The sequence below is a fragment of the Bubalus kerabau genome, chromosome 12 (genome assembly GCF_029407905.1).
Source record: "Bubalus kerabau isolate K-KA32 ecotype Philippines breed swamp buffalo chromosome 12, PCC_UOA_SB_1v2, whole genome shotgun sequence".
Taxonomy (NCBI): Eukaryota; Metazoa; Chordata; class Mammalia; order Artiodactyla; family Bovidae; genus Bubalus; species Bubalus kerabau.
Window position 1 is genome coordinate 47,064,914 of NC_073635.1, and position 27,967 is coordinate 47,092,880.

Consider the following 27,967-nt stretch of genomic DNA (forward strand, 5'->3'; position numbering starts at 1 on the left):
GTTCTGTTGAGCAGTAAATGGAGAGTAATAACAATGTGAAATTAGGAAAGATTAAGGGCAAAATGCATATGTAATATTCTCTAGCAGCAAATGTAAGGCAATATTTACTAAATATACTCCCTCATTAAAATTTATTTTAAATAAAATCTCTATGCATTGAGGAATCTTACACATATGATAATATATAAAACCTCTTTTTCTTGAAAACTTTTGGGTAGATCTACTATGAAACAGTAACTCATCAACTTCAGTGTTAAAGACACCCTATATTTATAGGCATTCAAGGAAGGTGTTATTTACTCAGTTGGAGAGTAGCATTTCTAAAATGTTTTTTTAACCTTCTGCCGAAGTTAAGTGGTGAGAATTTAACAACTGAGTTGGAAATTTGGGTAATGATAATTCCCAGTTATCACTGTCCTCTCCCATGTAGGTATAAAGTATAGATGGGCAACATTGGTTAAGCCTAAAATGAACTAAACACATAAATAAACAAAGTTAGCACTGCTTATATTCCCTCACCAATCAAATCAATAGTGACCTTTTTAGAGGAAAAGTCTAAAGGCAGGCCAGCAGACATGTCAGTATGAAAAGTCTAAGCAGTGCCTACTAGCAAAGACTACATGAGCTTAAATTTCAAAATCATGATGATATTCCATTTAATGATTAGTGAACAGATACACTAGAAATATAAACTCAAAGCTAAATGCAAACTGGTAGACTCATGCAGAGTGGGATAATTCTTGTTAGTAGAAAACTGATATTTTGAAGTTTTCAGGTAAAACTTTGCTGCTATTTTTTTTTTGTACAGCACTGGAGAGTCATATTAATAGAGGAATCTTAACAAAAAGGGGTTCAGTGAGCACAGTACATTATTCTCCAATAAATATGATTATATTAGCTCTCTAAATTATTCCTGATCATAATTATATTCTCTTATTTATCAAAGACATTCTGGGCAGATAAAAACTCACTAATTTTGTACAGAAGAGTCTTTTATACAGACTCCAAGAATTAGATTGACTAGTTATGACTAGATAAATAGAATTATTAATAAAATGAGGATATAGGAAATAAAATTCTGGTATCAATCCCTTGAAAGAAATGTCACCAAAACATAAGTGCATTACGGTTTGTAAGACATCTGGTATGAGAACACTGAGTTTAAAAGTAATTCTGAAACAGTCTTAGTTTATTAGTGTTGAGATTGATTTACAGTAGATCATGCGCTCTTGCTTTTTAAATGGTGTCATGATATTCCTTTGCTGTTTGTAATTACCAATGTTGATTCTAAAGCACAATCCTTAACACTGGTCCTGCGTCCTAATATTGGATTTAATCACCCAGAGTCAACCCATAAACTCAGTCTGCAAATTGGATCTTCTGCTGCCTTCCACGGAGCCTAACTCTGGTTTGTAGCAGCTTTCTTACCAAAAGGTCAGTGAGAGCTTCAGGTGAGCCCTGTTAACAGAGCTTTCATTTTTAATCAATGGTATTTTTCAAATTCTGGTACAGACTGTTCTCATCTTTTGACACTTGTTATTATCACAGGCTTAGAATCAAACACAATAAAGCTATTTCTTCCAGTCACAATCATGACTCAGCAGCATAGAAGACCTGCTCTCTGTCAGTCTCTATCTCTGACTGCCATTTAACATTGAATAATTTATAATGGAAAATAGCTGACCTCAGGGAATTAATAATTTTTCATGTAAAAAGTTCATGTATACAGTTTTTAAAAAGTTATTTAAGCCAGAGGACACAAAAAGCAGTGTTATTTTAAACATCAAAGAGATTATTATAATTTTGTCAATTCATTAATATCAAATCCTTGGAAAATCTCATTTATTATTTGATGGCCACAACCCATATTCCACTTCAATATTTCTCTAAAAGTTCACAATAAAATTGATGGATCACTCTTGATTTTTCCCTTGAATCCTCAATATGTGTTTCTGACATCACCTGGATAATTCACAATTTTGAACTCTAAGGCTTCAAAACGGACTTACTTGTATTTATTAAAACCTTCTCCTCCTTCTTCTTCTCCTCATGTTCTTATGACTGACAGCCTTGTTAATCAAACACTACAAAGTTAGTCCCAACTCATGCCTCCTTCCCCAAACATTTTACTCAGTCCATTTTAATTTCGCTTCTTTCTTTTTTCCTCTCTCAATCCTCACTGTTGCTGCCTTAGCTGTTTCAAACTGAATTACTGTCATAGTCTCTAGTTTAAAATGCTATTAGTTCACCCTTCTGAGGATCACAGTTACCTATCCAGACCAAAAGTTCAATCATATCATACTCGTCTAATTAAAAATCTCCCAGAAGAAAAAATCTTCCAATTGTTTTTCATCATCTACCAAATAATCTTCAAATTCCTTTACTGTATAACAAACAGCCCTTCCTGAGGTGGTCAATATCTCTATTTGCCACCCAATCTCCGAATACTGGTTAACAGATATATCCTGATCTGTGATTTCCACCCAGGCCAATGACCAATCCCTAGAAAATAACAAGGGCCTGTTTTTAAAGGTTTCATTCTAGGCATTTGCACAATTATGTCTGCTTATTTTGCTTTAATTTCAGAATACTTAAATTCATTAATGTAGATGGATCCTTTGCTAATACTACAAAATTAGGGTAAAGAATAATGAAAAATGCAAAATGAATAAAAGGAAAAGAAGGTGATAAAAAGGAAAATAGAGCAAGGCAATAAAACATGTAAAAAGAATGCAATCAAGTCCTAAAGGCCATGCCAGTATCTGAGCAGATAAATTTGATTTTAATTTTGTTCCTATTCAAGTCTTTAAGCTTGGATTTCAAAAGAGATATGATTTATGAACTTGGACAAAGACTTTATCACTTTTTCTCTGTCTAAAACAATGATAAAGAGCAGGTATAAAATTAAGGAAGAACACCAAAAAATTCTTAGCCCATGTCTACATTATGGTGGTACCACTGTTTTATATGCCTAAGGGAGTATTTTACGTTTTGGGAGCCTCTATAGAGAAGACTTCCATTTTCTTGATAATTATAGTATTTTTGAAACACAAAACACACAGTGTCATGAAATCACATGATTTTAACTAGAAAAATGTATTGATATTTATCTATTTACTGTCTTCTGAATTCTGCTTTATGCACTGCAATATTTTCCTCCCAGGATTTCTGATAGTATTAATATAATAATTTAATATTTATATGTATGGTACAGGAACTCAGAATTGCAAATGTAATTCTACCTATTTTCTAATGAGAAAGCAATTCTCTATTTAATTTCAATAAATTTTTCTTTAATAAAACCCCAGAGTTGAAACTTTTGGTCTGACAGAAAATGCCCATTTTTCTTAGTCCACTGGAAGGATGTTTGAATAGGAACACTTCCTACCATGAATAAACTGTAAAATGTAGGTGAAAATTAAATTTAGTGATAGTTGCCAGCCTTGAGACTGCTCAGGATGGTGGCTGTTTCACTAAACAAACACACTTGTTTGTAATATTGGAGACAAACAAGTGCTGCTGAGTGCGACTGACTGTCTAGGAAGGGGGAAAACCAGTCGATAACTTTCTAAGGTCACTGAAGAACTGCTGCCAAGTAGTTGGTCACCATGGATTTTACACTGCCTGACTGTAAGTGCTAATTTTTGAACTCTCTTTCCCAAATAGAATCTGGCAAAGGATATTTATTGAATTCTTACTTACCTCTATGTATTCCTACTAATATCTATGTAGTCTGTGATTTCTGTGGCATTTAATTTTGTCCTCCTTTCCTTAAATCCTCATCTTGTTGTTTAAGTGTTAGCCTCCCAGACTGGCAAGCGAGAAAGCTAAAACTCAAATGAGTGTACGCAACTCTCCTTAGGATAAGGGTCTTTTAGTAGTTAGAAATGTAGGATCTGGAATTAGAATCCCTGAGGTCACTGCCTCATTTAGCACCCACTGCCTTGGGTGATTTATCTAACTTTTCTGTAACTCAGTACCCTCCTCTAAAATGGAGACAGGACTATCATGAGAGTTAAGGGAAATACCTAGGCTAGTGCCTTGCAAAAAACAGTGTTGACAGAAGAATAGGAAATATCATTCCATAGTGTGAACTTTATAAAGGACACTGAGAGCTGAGTAAATTGAAGAGTGCAGGAAGAAGATGAACCCCAAGAGACTTGGAAAAATGGTAAAGAATTGAAGATGATGAGGAATTGTTAGTAGAGATGAGAAAAAAAAAAAAAAAACAGAGACACTTAAATAATCACCTATTATTCAAATCTAAATTTTAAAATATTTATCCTATAACTTACTCAGCAAGTTCGATAACAGAATGAAAAATGATTTCCCAGTCAAAAGGTATCTATTCTTCCTACTTGCTGAAGACTTCTGGATGTCTTCTCAAAACACTAGCAAACAAAGTGAGCTCAGGTGAGACACATCTCCTTTGAAGGAATCTTAATTTCCAATAACATTTCACAGTTAGTGAACCAGAGGTACTTCTAACATTTCAATATTGAAACCACTACTCTATGAAAAATCTGTCTGGCTTCTTTTTTACTACCCTATGTCACCTGAGAGATTTAAAATATAGTCCTGATGCTTCTAGGCCTCTATTCAATTTTGAAAACAACAGTACTCTAAATTCCAAATTTAACACCCTATAATAAAATTTAAGTTTCCCCAAGAAACTTTCCTTGTTTATTAGATCCATACAAGTGAAGAAAAAGTTCAGTTTAGATATACTATACGCCAAGACCCAATTGAAGCGTTCTTTGATGCAATAATATTTTGGGCCAAGGAAAAAGCACATGGACCATGCATATCAGGATCATCTGGAAAGACACTTATTATGAAAGTTACAGGCAGCTTTGCCTAATGCTTAAACCTGATGTGTGTATTTCTTACAAACATTTAAATGAGCACATTGCGAAACAGAGTGACAGTCTCCTTAGACTCCTTAGTCATAAATGCAAAGAATCAAATTTCGTAAGAGGAAAGGGCAAAGTCAGATGTTTAAGACAGAGGTCTCTAGCAGAAGTAAAAATGGAGCCACTTCCTTCAGCCCTTCTTGTCTTTCCAGAGAAAAGTCTCTGCTCTGAATCCTAGCACTGAAAGTTACAAAGAAAGAATAAAGATTTGAGAATCTAAAGAGAATGAACAATTTAAAACAGAACAAGTCAATGTACTTAAAATTTGTAGCAGAACTAGTGAATGAATTTACATCCATGAATTTACTTTATTTCATTTAGTATTGTTTGTTTGAAAAGACAAGATTGTGAGGAAATAGTTCAAATCATGCAAGACAGGCAACCAGGGCCAGAATGGGAGGCCATGGGAGAGCTCTGTAATGAGTCCACTAGAAGGGTCAACGATAGATGGACATAAAGCTATAGAAACATCAAGGCATGTGCTACTTGTTCAACATATATTTGATGTAATTTAGCAAACCACCATTTAAAATACAGAAGTCATTGAGAAATACTATATATAAATTCTATTATCTTCTCTCTTGAATGAATAAGAAATGACAGTGTTGTTCCTGATTTATGCCATATATCACTTATGCGAGACTTTGATGAGACACTAAACAGTAACAGAAAAACTCAAAATATTTAGCTCTTACCACAATGAATTCCTTATTTTAACTGTAGATATACTGAAATAATAAGAGTCCCTTCATTTTCCTCACATGATACTTACCTGGTGAAAAAAACATTATTTCCCATACTTGAATTAAAGTGAATAGATGTAAATGAAAAAAGTGATGCACTTTCTCCAGCAAGGAACTTGCACATTGCAGCAATGTGCCAATCTGATAAACGACAAGTTTTTCATACAGAGTACAAAGATGCCAAAATACCAAGTACTTTTTTGTGTGTGAAAAAGAAATTAGGGGAAAAAAAAGATCTAAAGACATCAAAAAGAAGGGGAAGCTACTTGAATGGAAGAAGGTATCCAGATGGATAACTGAGAATGGATGAGGAAGTTTATTCCTAAGAACAATAAATGCAGGAAAACAGATACCGCCTTAAACTGCCCATGGCTACCTCCCAGTTTAAAAATGGGAAGAGTTGTCACAAACTCTGCCTATAGTAGGCTTTATCTCCTAATACAAGTTATGTTTAAATCCCAATTACACGCTCAGATGAATAGTTTTCAAGCTTTCAAAAATAACGTATTTATATCCATTGGGAGTGATAACCTCTCAGCAATAGGAGTGGCTTACTCAGAATGGCTGGCCACTCTAGTATTTTTGCTCGGAGAATTACATGTACAGAGGAGCCTGGCAGGCTACAAGTCTAGGGGTTGCAGAGTCAGACACGACTGAGCAACTAACACTTTTTTTTATACTTCGCTCAGTCGTGTCCGACTCTTTGCGACCCCATGGACAGTAGCCTGCACCAGGCTCCTCCGTCCACAGGATTTTCTAGGCAAGAGTACTGGAGTGGGTTGCCATTTCCTTCTCCAAGGAATCTTCCTGACCCAGGGATCGAACCCAAGTCTTCCGCATTGTAGACAGACGCTTTACCGTCTGAGCCACCAGGGAAGTCACTTACTCTGACAGTACTGTTCAAATGGAACCATAAAACAGGAACAGAATGGGAATTAGAATGTGTCAAAAAAGGACTGGAACTACAACTGAATTAAACCCACTTACTCAAATATTTTCTCCCCACAGTTAACCATTGATCTAAAGGCATGGATTAATTAAATTAAAATTGCAATTATTTCAAATTTTATCTATGAGCAAAATTTGACCTTATCTATACAACTTGTTTTGCTGTAATTGTCCATTGATGGTAATGAACTAAAGAACTTTTAAAATACACTGTAACAGATTTTTAAGAAATAAAAAGGGAGTAAGAAAATATACTTTGTACTTGGAAGGACATACCACAGGCTTCTAACATTTAGTTAAAGAGACAATGAAAATTAATCTACAATGTTAATGAATACAAAATTTAATGTCATGCCTATATTTCTCATAAAGAAAGAAACTCTAACTGGCTTACCCTACATCTTTAATGTTAAAAAAAGTTAATGTTTTCCAATGAAACTACTAAATTGCTACAGATTCACAGAATACACTTGTTATCTCTTGAATATTTTTGATAAAATTATATTATTGCCATTATTTTCAAATAACTTATGATCTTCAAACTTCAGTCTAGATTAGAGTCATTAGTTAATAATTATTTGAATAGAAAAATAGAAAATAAAACTCCCAAAATGAAACTTCTTGAGTTCTGTTCACTCTACTTGCTATGTAGTAGCTAGTATCTTTACCCAGGTACTAGTCAAGTCAATTGACTGCTCTGACTTCCTTTAAAAGCAGGTAGAACCTACCTCTTATGGCTATTATGGGGAGTGAAAGTGATAACATCTAGCAAATAGTAATCACTAATAATAGTAACTATAATTTTTAGTAAAATGGTAATGCTTTAAATTGCATACATATATACTCTTACTTTTTGTCTGGCCTCTCAATTAAAATTTTTAGGTACTTCAAAAATTATATTTTTATGATCATTCATAATTAATCGGATAGATTAACTTCAATTAATAATTTGATTGAAATAATAAAGATAAAATATCAATCTTAGTAAATTAAACATGTATGAAGGAAGATTCACAAAGTTTAAATATTTGTGCTTAAACTACTGTAAGAATATGGGACACATTCCAGAATTTAAGACATCTTCTATTATGCTGAAGAACTAATGTTAAATATACTTTCATTTTGTTTTTTATTTCTACATAAAAATCTAGAACATATATACTGTATCCATGCTTTAATTTCTTGGTTATAACTAAAACACTCCAAAATTAAGAATCTCAAAAGAGTATTTTAATAAAATTCAATAATACCCAAAGAAAAATTCTATAAGAAAGTCAATTATATTTGTAATGAATGTCCACCATGTGCCAGAAAGTACCAGAGAATTTTAACAAGATAGAGACAAGATAATAGCCTAGAAAAATCATGGGGAGGTAATTATTAGTCACCAGAAATTAAATTCCTTCAAGTTTCAAAATTAATTGATGAGTTCAAGAAGTAATGAGATTTTCTATCAGCAAGCATCTCCTTAACTGTATTTAAAGCTGTTAACAGCAGATCACAAACATTTCAAAACTTTAGCTATTCATACATAAAGGAAGAATGCTGCAAGAGACATCCACCTGGATTTCCCCTCCACTGGTGAATTTTAGACATGCAATGTTTTTGTAGACAAATGGCAAGGAGAAAATCAATCAGATCCAATTTCAACAGCCTACTAAATTTCACAATATAACAATGGAAGAAACAATGTGTGTTACATAATTTACAAAAATGTCAAGACGTGTCATAAATCTAAAGACAAAGCAGAACAACAGTATTCTGAGATAGAGAACATTATATTATATTGATGAGTTCACCATATATTTGGCAGACACCAAACTTTATGATAAGATGCTTGAATGCCTATCCCAAATTTATTTTCAAAACAGGAGACTCTAGAAAATAGCCATTGGGAGGATTTTGAGATTCTTGGTAGAGAATAATTATAAGTTATGTATTTGGTTAAAAAATCCTACAGACTTAACTAAAATGGAATGCTCTAGGCAATTTAAAAAGAAATCAAAGATTCATAATACCTGACTTAGCACAAAGAAAAGGAAGAAAAACCTGATGTAAACCTCACAGAATCTCCTGCTTTCATAGAGAATTGCATAGCAGTTACTGCAGATATTGGATGTCATACTCCTCAAAACAAAATAAGTTATTTCCTTTGCAGATGCTATGGCTATATTTCATCTTTTCTTCCCTTTTAAAGATTCTGTCATGTTAAACTGTTACTTAACATATGTTTGAAAGTTAATGCCAATAAAAATTTAATAACCTTATATTATAAAAAGGCTGTAACTTTTCAGAATTCACAAATTCTCCTTTTAAGAAAGAAGATTTAATTGTTATGATTTTACTGTTACTCCCTTAAAAAGAGAAGAACATGATAGCAAGAATCAACATAGGTTTTTTTCTTTATGTTTTGTGCATTGTTCTGGTAAAAGAGGTTTTAAAACACAACTGGGTAAGAACATTTAAGATCTAGTCTCTTAGCAACTTTGAAGTATATATTAATATTAATAATTCTACACATAACACTTTACACAAAATGTAGGTTATATCTCAATTTTAAAAAGGGAATGGGAATTCTGATGGCTTAGATGGTAAAGAATCTGCCTGCAATGCGGGAGACCTGGGTTTGATCCCTGGATGGGGAAGATGCCCTGGAGAAGAAAATGGCTACCCACTCCAGTATTCTTACCTGGAGAATTCCATGGACAGAGGAGTATGGCAGGCTACAGTCCATGGGGGTCTCAGAGAGTCAGATACAACTGAGCAACTAACAAACCCACACAGTGGGATTCTAAACAGATAACAACTCTTAAAAAGCACTTTACTATTTCTGAAGTGCTTTCAAATAATTACTATCACATTACTATCTTCACAACCTTCTTTTAAAATAAATAGAAAAGTTATTTTCACTATCCCCATTTTACATTTGACAGTATGAAAGTTCCAGTTGACTAATCCAACATCTCCCATGTAGTCACAGATAGAATTGAAACTTGAAATCAAGTTTCCAGACTGTTTTTATAAATCTGAGTTGTCTATAGATTAGTAAATCTCAGATAATAGCTATAATAGCAATGAAATACTTCTCTCAGAGAGTCAAAACAATTTCTTCTTGACATAACATAATGATATTTTTGTGGAAAACAACTCCCAAAATTACAGCTGATAAAGCTTTCAAAACTTAACTTTCATATATGTATTGAGAATTACAATTCCTTGCTAACTAATAAAAGTGAACTAGAGAAGACAAAAATGTATTAGGTGATGTGACCCAATCACAACTGCTTTATTCATCACAGCCATGTTCTTGAGATCTGAAAACATTCATTTCAACACTTGACAGCATATTAACAGTTTCAATATTGTGGACTTCTGTTCAGTTTGCTATGGGCAAGAGACCATGCCTTTACACAAGCTGGTGGATCGATTGGTCTTTGGTAGAATCTTAGTTTAAGACTCTTTAAGGCACTGATTTATGCACAATTGATCTGATCAGCCATCCAGTCAATGTGATTTATTAGCCAAGATGGCCAAAACCCTTTTTTCTCCTTTTTCATGCAGTAGTAATTCACCTCATTAGAGGTAGAATCATTATAGGAAGTTAGTGAAATAAGAAGTTGAACCTGCCAGCCTGACTCCTTATTTCCCCACAAACTATGGACCCACGAAACAAAAATAGCTGGTCGCTAAACGCAGATCTTCTGTGCCTGCACTCGGAAGCCAGAGTACTCTCACTGTGGCTAGAGATGGATGAAGTGGATTAAAGGCAGTTCTAACCTTCTTCCACTATGATACATTTCCAGAGAGCAAACTTGTCCATTTACCTTCCTGGGAAACTCATTCATTTAGTTTCTAGCACACATTTTTGTCTTTATTTAACCACAGTAAGACAAATGACTTATATTATTTTGTAATTATGGTGTTTAACTAAACATAGGACTGGCAATGTGTATAACAGGGGTTGTCAACCTACAGTATACATGTGGATGCATGTGTACACACACACACACACACACTCCCAGTGTTACAGGAAATCCGATTCTGAATAATTCACCTATGGGCAAAATACACATTTGTGTTTGCCAAACACTTCGATTTTTCTATAATATTTGGAGGGAAAGTGTCTATAGATTTTATTTGTATAAGAGCTCCTTTACTCTCTTTAAGCTCTATCCCCCAGCCAGATCCTTAATCTTAAATTTCCACTGACCACTGCTTACCTCCTTAAATATTTGTTGTTGTTCAGTTGCTAAGTCATATCTGACTCTTTGGGACACCATGAACTGCAGCACACCAGGCTTCCCTGTCTTCCACTATTTCCTGGTGTTTGCTCAAACTCAGATCCATTAAGGCAGTGATGCCATCTAACCATCTCATCCTCTGTCACCCCCTTCTCCTCCTGCCCTCTATCTTTCCCATTGGGTAAGATAGTCATTCCATGAGATGGTTTTGGAACAGAGTATTAACTCACTATCATCTCTTTTTCCATTCAATATGCTGCTGAGAGCTCAAAACTCGGAACCTTTACTCTAGTTGCCTCATCCATGCATTTCCATTTGACTTGGTAGAAATTCCACATATCACAGTGATTTCAGGGGATGGGAGCTGCTAATAGCTGCTCCCTCAGATCTTATCCTTCTTTTTTTTTTTTTTTTTTTTTTTTTTTAGATCTTATCCTTCTTGAAAAGAATAAACACCCTGCCACTTCCCTGCCTGCCCTCACCCACACGATGGAGGTGATAAATGAAGATGCAATACTCTAAAACTAAAGATTTGACAGCCACACATCAGAGTGATTAGGCAGTACCACAGTGTTGTGAGGTGGTCCATTTTTTCACTATGTGCTATAAAAATTGTGAATAGCTTTGATCTAAAAATCCAGATTTGCTTAAACTCCAGTTATGTAATTTCTGTACAAAATTCTACTATGAGCTATACCTTTGATTCACTTGGATGAATGGCTCCTTAATAATATGCTGAATGAGTGCACAATTTTTATGCTGTTGCTGAACACTGTTTCAGTAAGACAAGCTTTAAAATAAAGCAAAGAACAAGGTAAGCTACAAAACATATGAATGTTTTTTTTAACTCTCACAGAAACTACAGCCCCACCTGTCCTTATTATTACTAAATCAGCAATGCCAAAATGCCAACAAGTTTAGATATTGAACCAGTTCAAAAGAAACATGATATGCTGTGTATGGATGAATTTGTGGGACTGCATATTTGTAACCATGGGCTTTCCAGGTGGCATTAGTGGTAAAGAACCCACCTGTCAATAAGGAGACGTCAGAGTCTTGGGTTCAACCCCAGGGTCAGGAAGACCCCCTAGAGAAAGGCATGGCAACCCAATCCAGTATTCTTGCCTGGAGAATCCCAAGGACAGAGAAGCCTGGTGGACTAAAGTCCAAAGGGTCACACAGTGTTGGACACAACTGAAGCGACTTAGCACAGCAAAGCATATTTGTAACCACATATTCAAAAGCAGAAACCTTTACTGAAAGAATCTCAGATAAAAAATTTGCAATGTCAAAAGCACATCACTAGGACAAAATATAATTGGGGACCTGGAATTCTTATTCTCATTTAATATTTGGGGCTAACTTATCTAAACTTTTCTTTACTCTTCCCTATTAGTAGAGATTAGTTGAAAGCACACAGATTTTCCTGATTTAGATTTTGTTTCAAAACTTTGGCTGAATTATTTTGATAATTATTGCTGTTGTTGTTTAGTCTCTAAGTTATATCCAACTCTTTGCGACCCCGTGGACTGTAGCTCACCAGGCCCCTCTGTCCATGGAATTTCCCAGGCAAGAATATGGAGTCAGTTGCCATTTCCTTCTCCAGGGGATCTCCCAAGCCCAGGGATCAAACCCGTGTCTCCTGCACTGGCAGACAGATCTTTTACCACTGAGCCACCAAGGAAGCACCATTTTGATAATTACCTACTTATTAAGAGAGTTAAAATTTCATGTTTATAATACAGTTTTAAATTTATATTGTAATTTACATTTGGTCTGTTGTAATAATATTAGTAAAATTCCATTGATTTAGATATGTTCAATTTTCCAAATAAAACTTTGCCTAAGTTATTAATGGCTTAAAAGCATATTTTCTTTTCCTTTAGTTAACTGTATTTTTCTTAGCACCAGTTTTATAAATAGAGTAAGACACTCCAGGGAAAATATTGAGCTGTACCTAGTGGCTCTCTGGTTGTTGAAATCACTCACTCTTTAGACTTGTGAACCACAAAGCACCCACAGCTCAGCAACTCCCAGAATAGCGCATGCCACGTCATGTCTTACTGCTTTAACATAGTCTTCGAATTCTATCCTCCCAATATAGCTAAGCTCAATATTGATGAGCACAGCAACAACTGACATCAGTCTACAGAATACAGTTCTACCATAAACATATGCTGCTAATATTTAAAGAATACAAATTTATCTTAATTTGGAACTACTTGGGATAAACATTTTAGTTTGAGACCCCAGATGTTCTAACAATTTTGTCTTGTGTAACTTTGTTCTAAAGTGAATGTATGGTCTAGTAAAATTGTCAGTGGGCTTCTGCACTGGGTTAAACAGTGAATGTACAATCTCTGCCTAGTCAAACTACACACTTACATGGTGAGAGTGCCAATGAGTATGTTTCATCAGACGTTCCTGGAGGCTGTCTGGCCAATAGGAGGGGTTTGAAACAGTTCCCTAATCACTGTTGAAATCACTGATAGTACTGTCTGTCCACACTATGACAGACAAAAGCTGAAATGTATTAAACATAGCAATCCATCATCCTGCAGATGGAAAGCAGGAGCCAGGCGAGTTCAGAGGCAGTGACTACCCGCTGCTTAACAAAGGCTGGAGTCCTGACAGTTCAGTCCCTTCCTACCTCCTCACTACCACCCCTCCATCTAAGATGAATGAGTGTAATCAATGAGGGAGAAAGCCTGCTGAGGACTTCAAATTCAAACATTGTTACATTTAAAGTGCTGCTTTTTCCCCCTAATCAGAGCTGTTATTGGAACAGTTTTCTCCAAATATAAGCAGATAGGTATTTAAGTACATGAATTAAATGAATAAACTGTATATTCAAGAAAGCACATCCTTAGAAAATACCGCATTGGTATGCCATGAAGTTTGGAGAGCCAGTTTTGAAATAAAGATTTGATACAAACATAAAGGAAGTTTCTTCCAAAAGTCACTGAGTTAAGGTTACGTTTACGTGGTTTAAAGCAACTTAATAGTGATGGTCTCTTTGAATGACCAAGGGTTTATTATCTTTAAATAAGCACCAAATAGAAATGAAATGCTATTTGTTAAAGTTTAGCTCATTTCTCATACTTGCATCTAATATGGGCATGAGTCACAAAATTGCCAAAGGGAGGGAAAAAACCCTCAACTGCTAACAGCACATTAACAAAGTGTAGAAACGAAAGACACTTTTCTTTGGATTTCAGCCTTGTCATTTCCAATTTTCTGCTCCTTGGACATGCTTGTATTCAAATTCTGGAACATCTATTCAGCATATCAATCCTAATTAGACAATCTGGGTCTGGAAAGGATGAGAGCTAGGTCATTTGCATAATTTAATCATAAATACTCAGTGATACATATTTCCAAATGCATTTGTACAATTATCTTTTCATCCTTGGGGCAATGGTATTAATATGATTAGGCAATATTTCTGGAAAAAACAGACAAGTATGCACTCTTTTTAACTGCAGCTTAGGGCGATATGAAAAATTAATTAATTTCTGAAGAAAATCAATTTCTCTACGTGACCACATTAGACATTGCTAAACCAAGACTCAGAAAGCTCTCTCAATCACTACATTTTATCAGATGCTTCCAAATTCTGATTAGTATGTGAACAATTCAATAGAAAAATTAGTAATATATCAAAAAGTAGCTCAAATTTTGAAGAGATCTGTCTACTTTTCATTTCAGGAATACTACCATGCTTTACTTTAATGTATTGTGATTTAACCAGTCAATGAAAAGCCTGTGCTTTTGGTGTGAACTTATCTTGAGTGATCTTTTATTAATGCACATTAACCAATTTCAAGGACAATAGGATAAAGTTACCTTTGAAATGCTTTCTCAAGCAATGGATTTATGTTTATCTAAAATAATCTTCACACGAGACTGTTTATTACGAAAAAAATTAGGTAAACAAATTTATCCCAAAGAGTACCATTGCTATAAGAAAAACATTTTAATAAACTTAATAGAGATATAAGAACCCAGGTGGCTAATCTGATTTTTTTTTAAGAGATTCAGCTTTGTATGTTGATTAGTACAAAAGAAAGAAGTCACATTTGTGAGTTTAAATGTGCTATTCTTCTCTTTTCAATCAAATGAAAAAGTATAAATGCATGCAAATATTCAATATTCATTTAATTTGCATAAAGGTGCTTGAACAAATTTTTGATTCTAACAAGCTCATTTTTCATGCGTTTTGTCTTTCATCCTAATCTAGCATCTGTCATTCCTTTTTGAAGTTATTATCGGCCCAATTCCCTCTTGGACATGGTTGCTGGGTGACCGGTATCTTAGCACCCACTTTGACAGGAACAGATGTGAATCTGATCAAGAGATTTCCCAAGAGTACCTGAAATCACAAACAACTTTTGTGAAAAACAAACAGCGTCCCTGTCATGGGCCCTTATTTAACCCACTCCCCAAAAGAAAGAGCAAAATAAGTATACCTCAGATCAAATAAATACCATTTGAATTTTATTTCCTAAACTTAGGAGAAAATAAACAAAAATCAATTCTATTTTCACACTGTTGAATTGGAGGAATCCAATTTAAATATCAACAGCTCAAACACCCAGCTTGGATAGATATTTCCAGGTAAATACGAATTTACATTTCATAAAAGATTTCACTAGAGTGTCTGCCAAACAAAAAGAGGATTTATTATGAGGACAATTTAGGTGATAAAGGTATTTAAGAGAATGAAAGTCCAAAGACTTCTTGTATTAGGTATGATATAAAATTCCATGAAACATCAAGGGTCACTCTACTTAAAGAGAGTTACCTAAAATATAAAAGTTCCACCTCTCTTTCCATGCATTATATAGCAAGATCTTTCAAACTGTTTTTCTTTTTTGCAGTTCACTTGGTGCCCTATCAGTCATTATTGGAAATAGGGCTGCAAAGTGCCACTGAAAGACGAAGAAAGAAACTACACATTATCACCAGTACAAAAGTCAGAATAGGTTGCCTTTCCTAAACTAGGTTCTTTGTAAGATGTGGTCGAGTCACATGATCTATCTCCTTTCCTTCCTTTCACAGTCACGGAATGCGCAGAGCAACAGCCATGTCAAATCCCCATGAAACTAGTTGGGTCAAACTTTGAAATGAAAAGAAATATTTGTTGCCTTTAGAAATATGACATCAGAGTGATCTTAGGAAACATCCAAACGATGGACTTAATTTTCAGCTTCATTCAAATGCTGTGTGAAGGCAAGGCAGAAAAATGTTAGCTGACAGTGAAACTTAATTTTGTACCACATGACAGCCAATAAAAAATAATAAGCAACACATGTTTAAAATCCTAAATATTTTCTCCCTGATGATCATGACTTATGATAGTAAGTGGAAGGTATACCTTCCACTGGAAATCTCTGTGTTTTTCCTCCAAACTCCAAGAATTGATCGTTATAATCATTCTTACTAGGAATTTTTACGTTTGGTCCTTGTTAATAAAGTAACTAATTATCCAAATGACTTTATTAATGCTAAGTGAAAAAAAAGTGAAAAGTCTGAAATTCTTTCTAGTTTTTATTTTAGAAGGAACCTGCTAACCTCAATTTCAAAATCAATCATGGAATTATTTAACCATTATAGTGGTCATTTCATATATGTGACTGGAGGGTATATATGTATATGTGTTGCTTTACCATTTATAAAATGTTTCTATGTATACAAGATTGAGAGCAAGTCATTCCATATGATGAAGTAGGTTCTAAATCTAATGGTGGTCATTTAATGTTGCCAGTTATAAGCAAAGAGATATTATAATCCTACCATTTTATATTAGTCACTATTTGCATATGTGATATGGCATTTTGATATTCCAGAAATTAAGCAAATGATTAACATCACTTTTCCAACTTAGGCCCAGTCCACATAACTAAAACAAAACTGGCTTTTATGTGTGCAATTTGTCAATGATCTCCTTCATTTGTTACTGCTAGTGGCAAAAGTAGCCTTCTGGAAACATTTTCAAGTGATTCAACTAAAAATAAAATAAGAACTTTAACCTTTTAAAATTTGAGTCTAAGAAAATAAAAATATGTTCATATAAAAATTTGTATTCTGAAATGTAATCACAGGGAATAACTCCCTGGGAAAAAAGTTTTTTCACCTACTAGGACTGGCTTTTCTGTAACAAGAAATTAATAAAAAATACAAGGTAACTGTTTTACTCTAGGATGCATATTCAAAAGTTAGATATTTTACTTTAAAAAGTAGCATCATAGTCACATGTGAAAACGAATAGCTGCAAAATTTTGATGGCACTTTGTCTTAAGTGTGAAATGTCCTTCATGAACAGTATTTTGTAAATTTCCTAAGAATATATAGTTACGAAATTTGGGAGCTAAACAGGTGTTAACAGAAAGAAAATCAAATTCGACCCAGAAGGCTCCAATATTAAGGTTTGAATTGGGATCAGTTCATTCCTTTCCCATGGGGTAACTTGTATAAATGTAATTCTATGGTTTCATAAAAGCAGGTCAAGTTTCTATCCCTGGGGGTCTTTTGGCAATTTGAAGCATGGAAGCACTGTTCCTGGCTACAAGTTCAAATCTGCATGTATTGTCAATAGTGTGAAGACCAAAAAAAAAAAACAATCTGTCAAAAGAAGACATTATTCATCTTTGATTATAATATACATTTGTCAGAGCATTCTTAGAAGGTATGAATAAAGGTGTCAGAGGTCACAAGTCATAAAATATTTTAAAACCACTTTTACTAACTTATAAAATTATATGCATATAAGATGATACAAAAAGGAATGTGAAATATTTTTACTTAGATAACTAAATGCAAAGATGAACTTCTTACCAAATGTCATTTTACAGTTACTATGTCCAAGTGTTTTTATTTTTATTTTTTAATTCTTCAAGTTTTTAGATGAGGTAGTCTTTTAAGCAATCACTATTTTATTAATATAAGCTCCTTTCTACTTTGCAAAAAAATGCGTGCATGCCTGCACTTTTCTCAATGACGTAATGACTTGACAAATGCCATGGAATGATTGAGAAAGTAATGGATTTCAATTTCACTGGACCTCTACCAGGTGTTTTCAAAGACAATTACAGTCCACTGCAAGAAGTGGTAATACACATCTCCTTATGTAGACCTGCAGATTAACCCATTGACCTCATTCCTAACTCATCTCATTGATGGCAAAGCTTTTAGAAGAGCAATCTTTTTTTCTTAGATTATGAAATTGTTTTCCTAACATTTATCCACTGATTTTAAAGGATATGCTTGCTCTAAAGTGCAAGCAGCAATGAAATAAACCAATAAAAGATGTAGTGCGATGACATCAAGCACTTTAAATGTTCTTCGATAATGTACATTAAACTACCTAATAGTTTAATGTCAATTTCATACAAAAAAATTAAGTATAAATATTTTTCATAGAGAATTAAAAGTATATCTTAGTTATAATAAAATATAGGTCAAGGAAAATCAAGATGTGTTTAATCACTATCTTAATCACCATATAATGTTGCATTTATAATTATATTTTAAAACATTTAAATATAAGCTGCATCTTTCACCCTAAATTAATTTTAAATACAGTTTTCTGTGGTCATTCACTAAAGTCAAATTGGCTTTTCATGTGTCATCTTATATTAAATAAATTATAGAAAGCAAAATTAAGCTGTTTTTATAATTTGTTTGTCCTCTGTCTCTATGCTCTATATGCCTTTTATGTGCATATGTGTGTAGGTATATACACATATACATATACGTAAAAGCTTTTCTAACAAAGATATTACAATTCCTTAAGCATAAGCATATAGACCACAAATGGGTTAAACTTAATACAAACGAAAACATCCATCACAAAGATTCCTAAAACACTGATAAAAATTTTACACTTGTTGCACACACAAGAACATCCATCCTAGTATAAAATGCGTGATTGGTGAGACTACAATTAAAAATGCTCCAAGTTATTCATTTAAAATCCAGAGGCACTATTAAACTACAAACTGCCTCACTTAAGACATAAATATCATTTTCAAAAAGTTAAGCTAAAAAAATCAAATATTTTAAATATAAAATAAGAATTAATACTATAGATATAGACTACATCAGTATTTAGCAGAACTGTGATGGGTTCAAAGACTAGTTACACCTTCAGTAATTTGTTTAAATCTAAGCAAAATGTTTTTTAAAAATAAAATAGCTCACCTACTGTTGCTATTAATACAATTTCAGAAAACAATCAGCTTAAGATTTTAACAAAACACTCCTCTGCTTGATGCGTAAAAGTAACGAAATATTTCCTAATTAACATGTTCTCGAGATTTTTAATTACCTTTACTTTAAAAATGACCATATTTTTTAAACTGAATTAGTAAGTTTTTGCTAGAAATGCTTCTATGTGTTTCTATAATATAAAATAATTCTCTGTCAACTAGCACTCTTTCTTTCCTGATACATTTTCCTTGTCTTTGAAGTAAAGTCTTTCTTTTTTCTATTGTGACTGGAGAGGTAATCTAATTATTTAGAAAGTTTTGATATCATATATAAATTCAAAGATAAGTTACACCGTAACTTTTAAATACTTCTTTTAACCCTCTGTTAATTTATTCTAAGGACAGGAAAACATTTCTCAGTTCTTCAATGTTACTAACCAAAAGTAACCAATCTAATTTGCTGTCCATTTCACATTTGCTTTGAGAAAATCATGCTTGAAAAGCATATCCAATTTTTTGTCAAACATATACACTACCTTCAAAACCACTGCATAAATCTACTTATAGTTAAATTATTGTTATTCTCAAATTATAGTCAATAATTTCTATTTCCTGCAAGAAACATGCAATATACTCTAGGTACTGTGTTCATCTTAGACAACAACACATTTTAGATGCTTTAGTTAAACAGCCTTTTTTTTTTTTTAATCATTACTCTGAAACTTTTTTTTAAGGCAACTGGCTATTCAGTGTGTTGCCATGCTGCAGAGTTTTAGACCCTTGAATATATTTTTAAGCAAAAAAATATAAGACAAATTAAACACATAGACAATTTTCCAGTTTAGTAAGACATCTTTGACAACTTTCACTCAAGTCACATATGTTTAAATGTGTAAAAGAATCCCAGCTTGATATCCTGGATCAACTCCAAACTAATATGAATCAGAAAGAAATAGGGCCACACCTTTAACAAAATTTAGTCGTTGAACATTTGGATATCCTATTTAGAAAAACCTACATGCAAATTTTTCCTAATGAGTGACTTAGAATCCTCTTATCTTATAAAATAAGTCCAAATAAGAATACACAAGAAATTTAAAATGCACTCGGCTTGAGGTTTCTGATTTTGGATCAGGTTGTGATTAGCATTATTCTCTATTTATGGTTATATGTACTTAATAATTAAAATAAATATGTACATTCAAGTTAGACAGGTATCTGTAACAGGCACACTCAAAAAATTCTCAGAAACCTTCTCAAAGTAAATAGGTGCATCAAAATAAAATGATCCACCATTTAATCCAATAATAACTAATTACTAGACTTAAAATAATAACTAATTACTAGACCAACTATAAATATACTATCCTGGTATTCTGGTTTTCCAGGGAAATAATTTGGTAACCTAACTTCACTATTCTAATTGAGTCATTTCTATTCTGTGACATATTCTAAAAAGGAAATGTCAGCAATTAAGTTATTTAAAGGACAGCTAATGTAGCAAAAAATTATTTTTGATTGGAAATACTTCTGACCAATTGAGGAGAAGACAAGTAAAGGAATTTGAAGACAATGTGGACTCACAGAGGCTCTAGTATGCAGAGATATATGAGATTTATGCAGATCAAGACCTTTGATATTCCACTTACCTAAGCCCCATTTGGTGGGTTTTTAAAAAATTCAGGTTTTCTTCATTAAGAAGTAAATTATTGAATATAACGAATATAATGGAAAAGAGACTACTTAATGTAGTCGCTAAGTCTGAAAATATAAATACAAATGTATTTTTAATGTATTCTTAGCTAGAATTTTTAGCTGCAGCAGTCACAGACACACACACACACACACACACGCCTGACCAATCACAGTGCAGTAACTCAGTAGTTAAAAGAATGGCACATGCTGAGGTCATTCCATTCTCATAATAATTCAAACATAAAATGATAGAACTTAATATTAAATACATATTAAAGCATCCAAACAGTTAACATCAAGTTTGTCACAATTTTTGTTTATTTTAAAGGTATATAACATCATGTGATTTCTCCCCCTGGTGAGCAATCTGAAAATGAAATCCTGGAAAGATTAAATTCAGGCAAAGTTGAACTTTTTATAAGAACCAAGTAATGAAGACCTTAAAACTAAAATGTTTAGTGAAATCTAAAAGACTCACCTGTACCTATTCAGAAGGCATATTTCAGACTAAATTCCTCAGATAAAGATTCAAAGGGAGACATTTTACAACCTGTGAGAGTTTCATATCTTATTGAATTTTGTAATACATGTGTTCTATGTTGCTAACACAATGCAATTTAAATGATTATTTTATGTGATTAACAGAGGCAACTGTGTGAAACAATTTAGTAAAATAACTTGGAAAGATAAAATAGTACTAATTGACAGTCAAAGCACAAACTGTTCTTAAAATAACAACTACTTGGTTGCACATTAAGCTAATTTACAAATGCTACTTACATTCCAAAAACAAAACAGCAAATGAGAAACAATAAAGCGTATTATGTTTTCGTATGCTAGTGAATCACACATGGTAAATCACCAAAGAGAAGAGTTATTTATGCTCAAATCCAGCCAAGACTTTAATCAATACTGGGTGTCACATCTCAGGAGGCTGAGGGAGGTAGTGAGGCAAAAAGAGAGTGGCTAATATTGGTCTCAATAATTTATACTCAATTTCCGTGATATGTGGTAGATTAAGCAAAAAAAAAAAAAAAAAAGCAGATTTAGACTAATAAAATGAAGTTTAAAAATTCTGTCTTATATGTAAATGCAAAAATTTTATGCATGAAAACTCTGAAAATCAGCCTATTTTGCAGTTTATTTTATATAATACTTGAAGCTTCACAAAATAAAATACTATATACAAATCAAATTAAGTGTCTCCCCGTATTAACTGTGGAACTCAGAAAGTAAACAAGCATGATCTTTATAACTATGTCCACTTTGTTACAATAATGAATATAATATTATTGGAGACTAACTCCAAGAGAAAAAAAAAGTAGGTTTTTAAAGATATTATCTAAATAACGCAAAAATTTGTATTTTGCAACATAATTTGATTAAGTAAGGTAAACCCAAGGTTAGAATACTCTTAGATTTTATGTATTAGCCATTAAACTGGAATTGACTAATATTTTAAAAGCGTTCAGAAATAAGTGATAAGACCAAGCAAACTTTCACATTTTAGGTCTTATTCTTTAATTATGCCATATTTTTTTTGAAATGTTATAAAATGAAACATTAGGCTTTATAGGAGCCATTAATCGACTGTAATACAAAAAACTTCAAAAGCATAGTCTCTTTTCATTTGAAGTAATTTTTTTAATTTCTCTGTGCCAAGTATCATAATTATCTGTGAGAAGTGAGTCTGTATTGTGTTGAAACTTTCTACACAGAGGCATAAAGGCATAACTCCGTGCCATGCAATGAAGGAAATGTTAAATAAATATTGCCATTTTCTGTTAAAAAAAACTTCTGACAAAAAGAAGCAAGCCAAGAATTAGAAAATAGTTTATACTTCTTATACTAAACTTGCATTCATATATTACTACTGAACAAAAAAAGACATGTAAATTCTCTCAATTTGCTCTCCATAGATGGCATTGACTTTTAAGACAAAAGAATACTGTCTATAAATAAATGTGTGATCAAACTAACTGGAATCTTTTCAAGTTAAAAACTCCACAAATCTAGGTCTATGTAGGACCCAAATCACAAGCTGGTTTGGAAGATCCTGAGACAAAATCATCTTCTGGTAATATTCAAAGAAAAATTCATTTTCGATAACAAAATAGAATCAAGTCACTTTTCATTACCTGAATTCACAGAAAATCGAATCCTAACACAAACCTCCAAACAAGCAACTGACTCAGATAAACAGAGTCTTGACCATCTCCATAAGTACTTTTCTTTTGTTGTTGTTGTTTAATGGTTACCAGTTAAATAAGTGACCTCTGTTGCAACAGCCATGTTCATGCAACTAATGTTTAGTTTAAAAATAATAACTGGAGGAAGCTGATCAAGGTCAGATTTTGTCCTTTGACAACTTTTAAATATATTTCCTTATATTTTCTTTCATGTTTTGAAACCCCTATTTTATTTAGCTTTACTATCAAGGAGGTGACAGTCTCTGTTTCATCTCCTTGTGGTAATGACAGATGGCTTCAACATTTATTCTAGTGTTCATAGATAGCACACTAATGCAATAGCCCCAAGCAAATTAAACGCACTCCGAGTTTTTTTTTTTACTAACTTACTGAGCCACTTTGAGTAAGTTTATGAACCTTTCTTTAACATCACTTTGATTGCTCAGATTTCCTGGTATCTAGATGCTGTTAAAAGACATAGTAAGATATATATTCTATAAAAAGTTGAGAGTGCTAAGATTTGATGTTTCTTGCACACTATGTGTGTATTATTTCATATAGTTTGCCTTCTTGCACCGTTCTTCTTCTGCATAAATTATTCCTTTAGATAGTCTCTTAAGTAGCCAGAGGAGAAAGAAACAAGAATGAAAAAAATCAATATATATAGATGAATGAAAAAGGATCTTAATAGTAAGGGAACAAACTGGACTTGAATGAACAGGATAATTTTAGTTTGGGAAATTCAAGATGAAAAATATTTTAGCTATCGCTTCCAATGTAAAGAAATAAGGCAATAACACTTGTAACTATCACTAAAAAGTAAGGCATCACAATGCAAACAGTGTATTTTGGTGAGAGTTCAGTGATAAGTTTTCTATCTTCTTAGTCAATGGCAGAATTAGGGAAACCTAGGAATATATCTGCAACTACACACCCCTTTTCAGTATTTACATGTTATTTAGGCTTGAGAAAGTCCTATAGTTGATAAAAAGATCAAAATGTAACAGTAAATCAACAAACTTACCACATTTAACCTCAAATGGAGTTCTGGAATAACACATTTCATTGTAAAGTATTAAAACTTTAGAGTACTGATAAGATATTTTTGAAGGGGTAAACAGTTTTACTGAATTTAACTTTTCTTGGTTCTGAAAGTTTTAACTTCAGAGCCTTTGTTAACCTCAGGGAAAAAAATAAATATTTAAAAATTCTTTCCTGGTAACTTTAAGAATATTCTCCAACCATATGGTGAGGACTTCAATTCCAAAACCTAAGCAGAAATTTTAGAAAAAACAAAAGCATCAAGGAAATAATTGTAAGAAGTGTAACACTACCTGTTTTAAATTGAGCATAACTTCGTAATCTTTGAAGCAGTTTTCTCCAGCAATTTTTTGTGTGTTATCTGAAATAGCCATTAATTATCTAGTACAGTGTGTGCTGTGAGAAACACACAAAGAAGATTCAAGAGCAGAGTGGTTTGGTTACTAAAAGGAAAAAGAGCGCTTCACCAATTTACTGGATAGGTATTTTATCACAATCTTATTTTATCACAGTCTTATCTGAACTGGCTTCAGATTTCAACCAGCATTCTTCATAACAACTCCGTAACAATTTTCTGCCCTGATTTAAACAGCTTTAACAGCAGATTTTTGGCAAATATTTTATACTCTGTACACCCAATTATCTCTGTAAATGATGTTTAGTGATCAAGATTCACCCTCAATCTTTACTGCCACCTGTCCATATTCTTGGGCACGCGCGCATACACACGCGCGTGTTCAGCATTCACCGAAAAAGAGTAGAAACGAAGGTTCAAAATCTAGATAAACACCCATGCCCCCCATACAAAGAATGAAGTAAACACGGAAAAGAGTTTCTGGCTGGGTCAGGGTAGGACATTTACTGGATTGGAGTTGGAGCCTTTCTCCTCTTATAGTGTTCCCAGGGCACTAACTAGCCAGAAGTCTTCCTCCAAGGAAGAAATAGCTAGGGGCTTTTCTACCCCGGTTTCTTTCTGGTCTAGTCCTGCGCCTCTCTCCTTCCCGCCTCAGTTTCCTTAGTTATACTAGGGGCACACATAAAAAGAAGTAAAACTCCGTTCCTCCTCCCATTCTTTAAACTTGTTTGGAGGGTACCGAAGTTTCCGCACAAATTTTGCGCGCAGTTCCCACGCGCTCACTTCCAGACTCCAACTTTCCCTGCTTTTTACTCGGCTTCTCTGAACTTCTCCCTCCGCAGCCAACGGTAGGGACAAGTCGGTACAGTGAGAGTGGGTGGAAAGGATCACTTCTACCCCGAAACTGACAAGTTACCCCACTCCCGCCCCCTCTCGGTAGATCCTCCCCCATGAGCGTTCATTAGCATAAAACTGGTCCGGCCGGGCTCAGGGTCCCGTGGCCTCCAGGGTTCGCGCGCTTTGCGGGACTGGGGGAGCCACGGCACCGGTATTTAGGTCCACAGAGCATCCCAGAGCAAAACCTGCACCTGCTCATTGCGTGAGCTACTAACCTTAAAAAAAAAGAAAGGAAGGAAAGAACAGTTTGGAGAGAAAGCGAGACAGCAAACTGCTGTCTTCCCTCCCCATGTCTCCAGTTCAGCCTCCAAGAGTCCCAAGCACCCGGTCACCTCCCCCAACGGCAGGAACATTGCCGGTACCCTCGCGCCTGCCCCGGGCAAACGTACCCCTTTATCTTCTTTGCACACACACGCTCGCGCGCGCGCGCGCGCGGACACACGCACAGATGCGTGCACACACAGACCCCTCCCTTCCCCTCCGCAGGCTTGCCCTCGGGTCTTCAGGGCTGAACTCAATGTGAGTCCCCCGGGATTACTCTGGCCTCTCGGCCTCTAGGACCGTCCCCCTCCCGACCTCCAAGTGACCCACGTCCTAGGCTACCTCGCGGGGCGCTCACCCCTAGCGCGTCTTCCCTCTCCACGAACCCCGCGGGGCAGGGTTACGACCTCCCTCCGCCCCCAGGATCTAGCCCCGCGTCTCCGAGCAGCCGGACCGGTGCCCGGCGCCTCGCGGTGGAACCCGGGTCCGAGGGAGCGCGCAAACACTGGCAGCAGCGCTGAAAGCGTTCCCCAGACGTCCGCGCAGCCCGGGAAGGGCGCTGTGGCCCCTGGAATGGCACCATCCGCCTCCTACCCGCCCAGTCCGCCCCGAGACTTGGGGTTCCCGCCAGCCACATCTGTCGAGCCCCAGCGTCCGGGCGAGCAAGGGGCGGACCCGGCCGGAAGAGCGCGATCTGGGCAGGGTGAGGTGCCAACTTCTCAGAAAGGTCGGGAGCGGCCGGCGAGCTCCGAGGAAAGGGAGCAGAGGGCCGCGCTCGACCGGGGCGCGCGGAGAGAACGGAGCCAGGCAGAGAGCGAGGGAAGGGCGAGGGGACCGGTTGGGCAGGGACCACAGGCGGCGGAGACTTCCCTCCCCACCCCCACCGTCCCCCTGGCTCTTTACCTGGCGTTGGTGCAGTCATTGTAGAGGGTCTCGAAGTCCTTTCTGGAGATGAGTTTGCAGCGGTTCACTCCGGGCTGGATGGCGCCCAGTCCCCTCAGGATGCGAACCTGCTCCACATTGCACACCACCGGCGTGATCTCCAGCCGCTTCAGCTTGGTGTAGACCGTGTGCAAGCCCCCCACCAAGTGCTTCAGGAACAGGTCGAAAGCCTGGGGCAGGCAGATCAGCTCGCAGCCCTCCACCGTGAAGGAAGCCACTTTGGCCCCCCTCAGATCCACCATTTTGCACTCATTATTCTGGGGGGTGTTTTCCACTGGGGACGGGGTCGAGTACACGGGTTTGCCGGGGAGGGGGCCGCAGCTGCTGCTACTGCTACTGCTGCTGCTGCTGCTGCTGCTGCTGCTACTGCTACTGCTACTGCCGCCGCCGCCGGTGCTCGCGTTGATGGGGGTGCTGGAGGCGCCAACGCCGCCGCCGGCGCTGATGCTGCCGCCGCCGCCGCCGCCGCCGCCGCCCGCGGTCGCCAGGCTGGGGTTGCAGCCGCCGCCGCCTCCGTTGCCCGCGCTGCCGCCGCCGCCGCCGCCTCCGCTGCCCACGCCGCCGCCGCCGCCGCCGGTGGAGGTGACTGTGCCCGCCGCCGCCGCCGCCGAAGCGATGGGCTCCGGCCGGAACAGAGTTGGCCCCGAGGACGCCGGGGGCCCGATAGACGGAGCTGGAGACGAGGTCGCAGAGGAGGTGGAGGTGGTGGTGCCGGAGGAGGAAGCAGACGTGGAGATCGGGGGTTGAGGGGGGACCAGCTGGGTCGGAGGGATCAAAGCCGCCGGCACTGCCATGGTCACATATAAGGGGGAAACAGAAGGAGGAGAAGCGAGGGGAAAAGTTGCCACACACACAACCCCGGGGAGGGCGAGGGAGGGAGAAAAGGGGGGAGGGAGAAGGAGCTAGGGGGCCACAACCACCACAACTCTGGGAGAGAAGAGAAGAGAAAGGGACAGAAGAGGGGAAAGGAGGTGAGGGTGAGAGAGCGAGCGAGCGCAAAAGGGGCGAGCGCGAGAGGCGCTCTGGAGAGAAACGCACAAAAGTGTCCCGCAAGTCGAAATGTGAGTCCTCTCCGGGGGCTGGGATCGGGGGTTGGTGGGGAGGGGGGGGGGTCGGGCGGGGGCGGGAAGGGTCGGCTGTGGTTGTGTGGGTCCCGCTCTCTAGCACAAAGTTAAGGATGAAGGTGAAAAGGAGGAGGTTTGAAGGACTTGGGTTCTCCCTGGCAAGTACATTGATCAAAGATTGAGAGGGGAATGACAGAGAGAAAATGAGCTGAAAAGTGCAGGCTGCCGGCTGGACGAGTTGTTGTTGTCACACGGTGCAGAGGGGAGGAGCTCCGGAAACTTGAAATACCCTTTGAAGCCGCAAAAACCTCACTCACTAGTATTAACCCAAATTATCCAACCAGGAACTCGGAGCAGAGACTCCGAGAGCGCGAGACCCAGAGAAAGCGAGAGAGCGGGGGGGAAAGGGCGGGGAGGGGGGAGAATAAGGAAAGAAACTATGGGAGGGACCGCGAGGAAAAGCCGAGA

The 27,967-nt window shown here is 36.5% G+C and overlaps 1 protein-coding gene across 1 annotated transcript in view; it reads right to left on the bottom strand.

Moving 5' to 3' along the window:
* The window catches only part of DACH1 (dachshund family transcription factor 1), a 477,329-nt gene extending 449,918 nt beyond the window's left edge, over positions 1-27,411 (bottom strand). Inside the window, exon 1 of the mRNA XM_055542628.1 lies at positions 26,397-27,411. Coding sequence (XP_055398603.1) covers positions 26,397-27,229 — 833 coding nt within the window. The 5' untranslated portion in view covers positions 27,230-27,411. The remainder of the gene's footprint in view (positions 1-26,396) is intronic.
* Between the last annotated feature and the right edge of the window lie 556 nt (positions 27,412-27,967).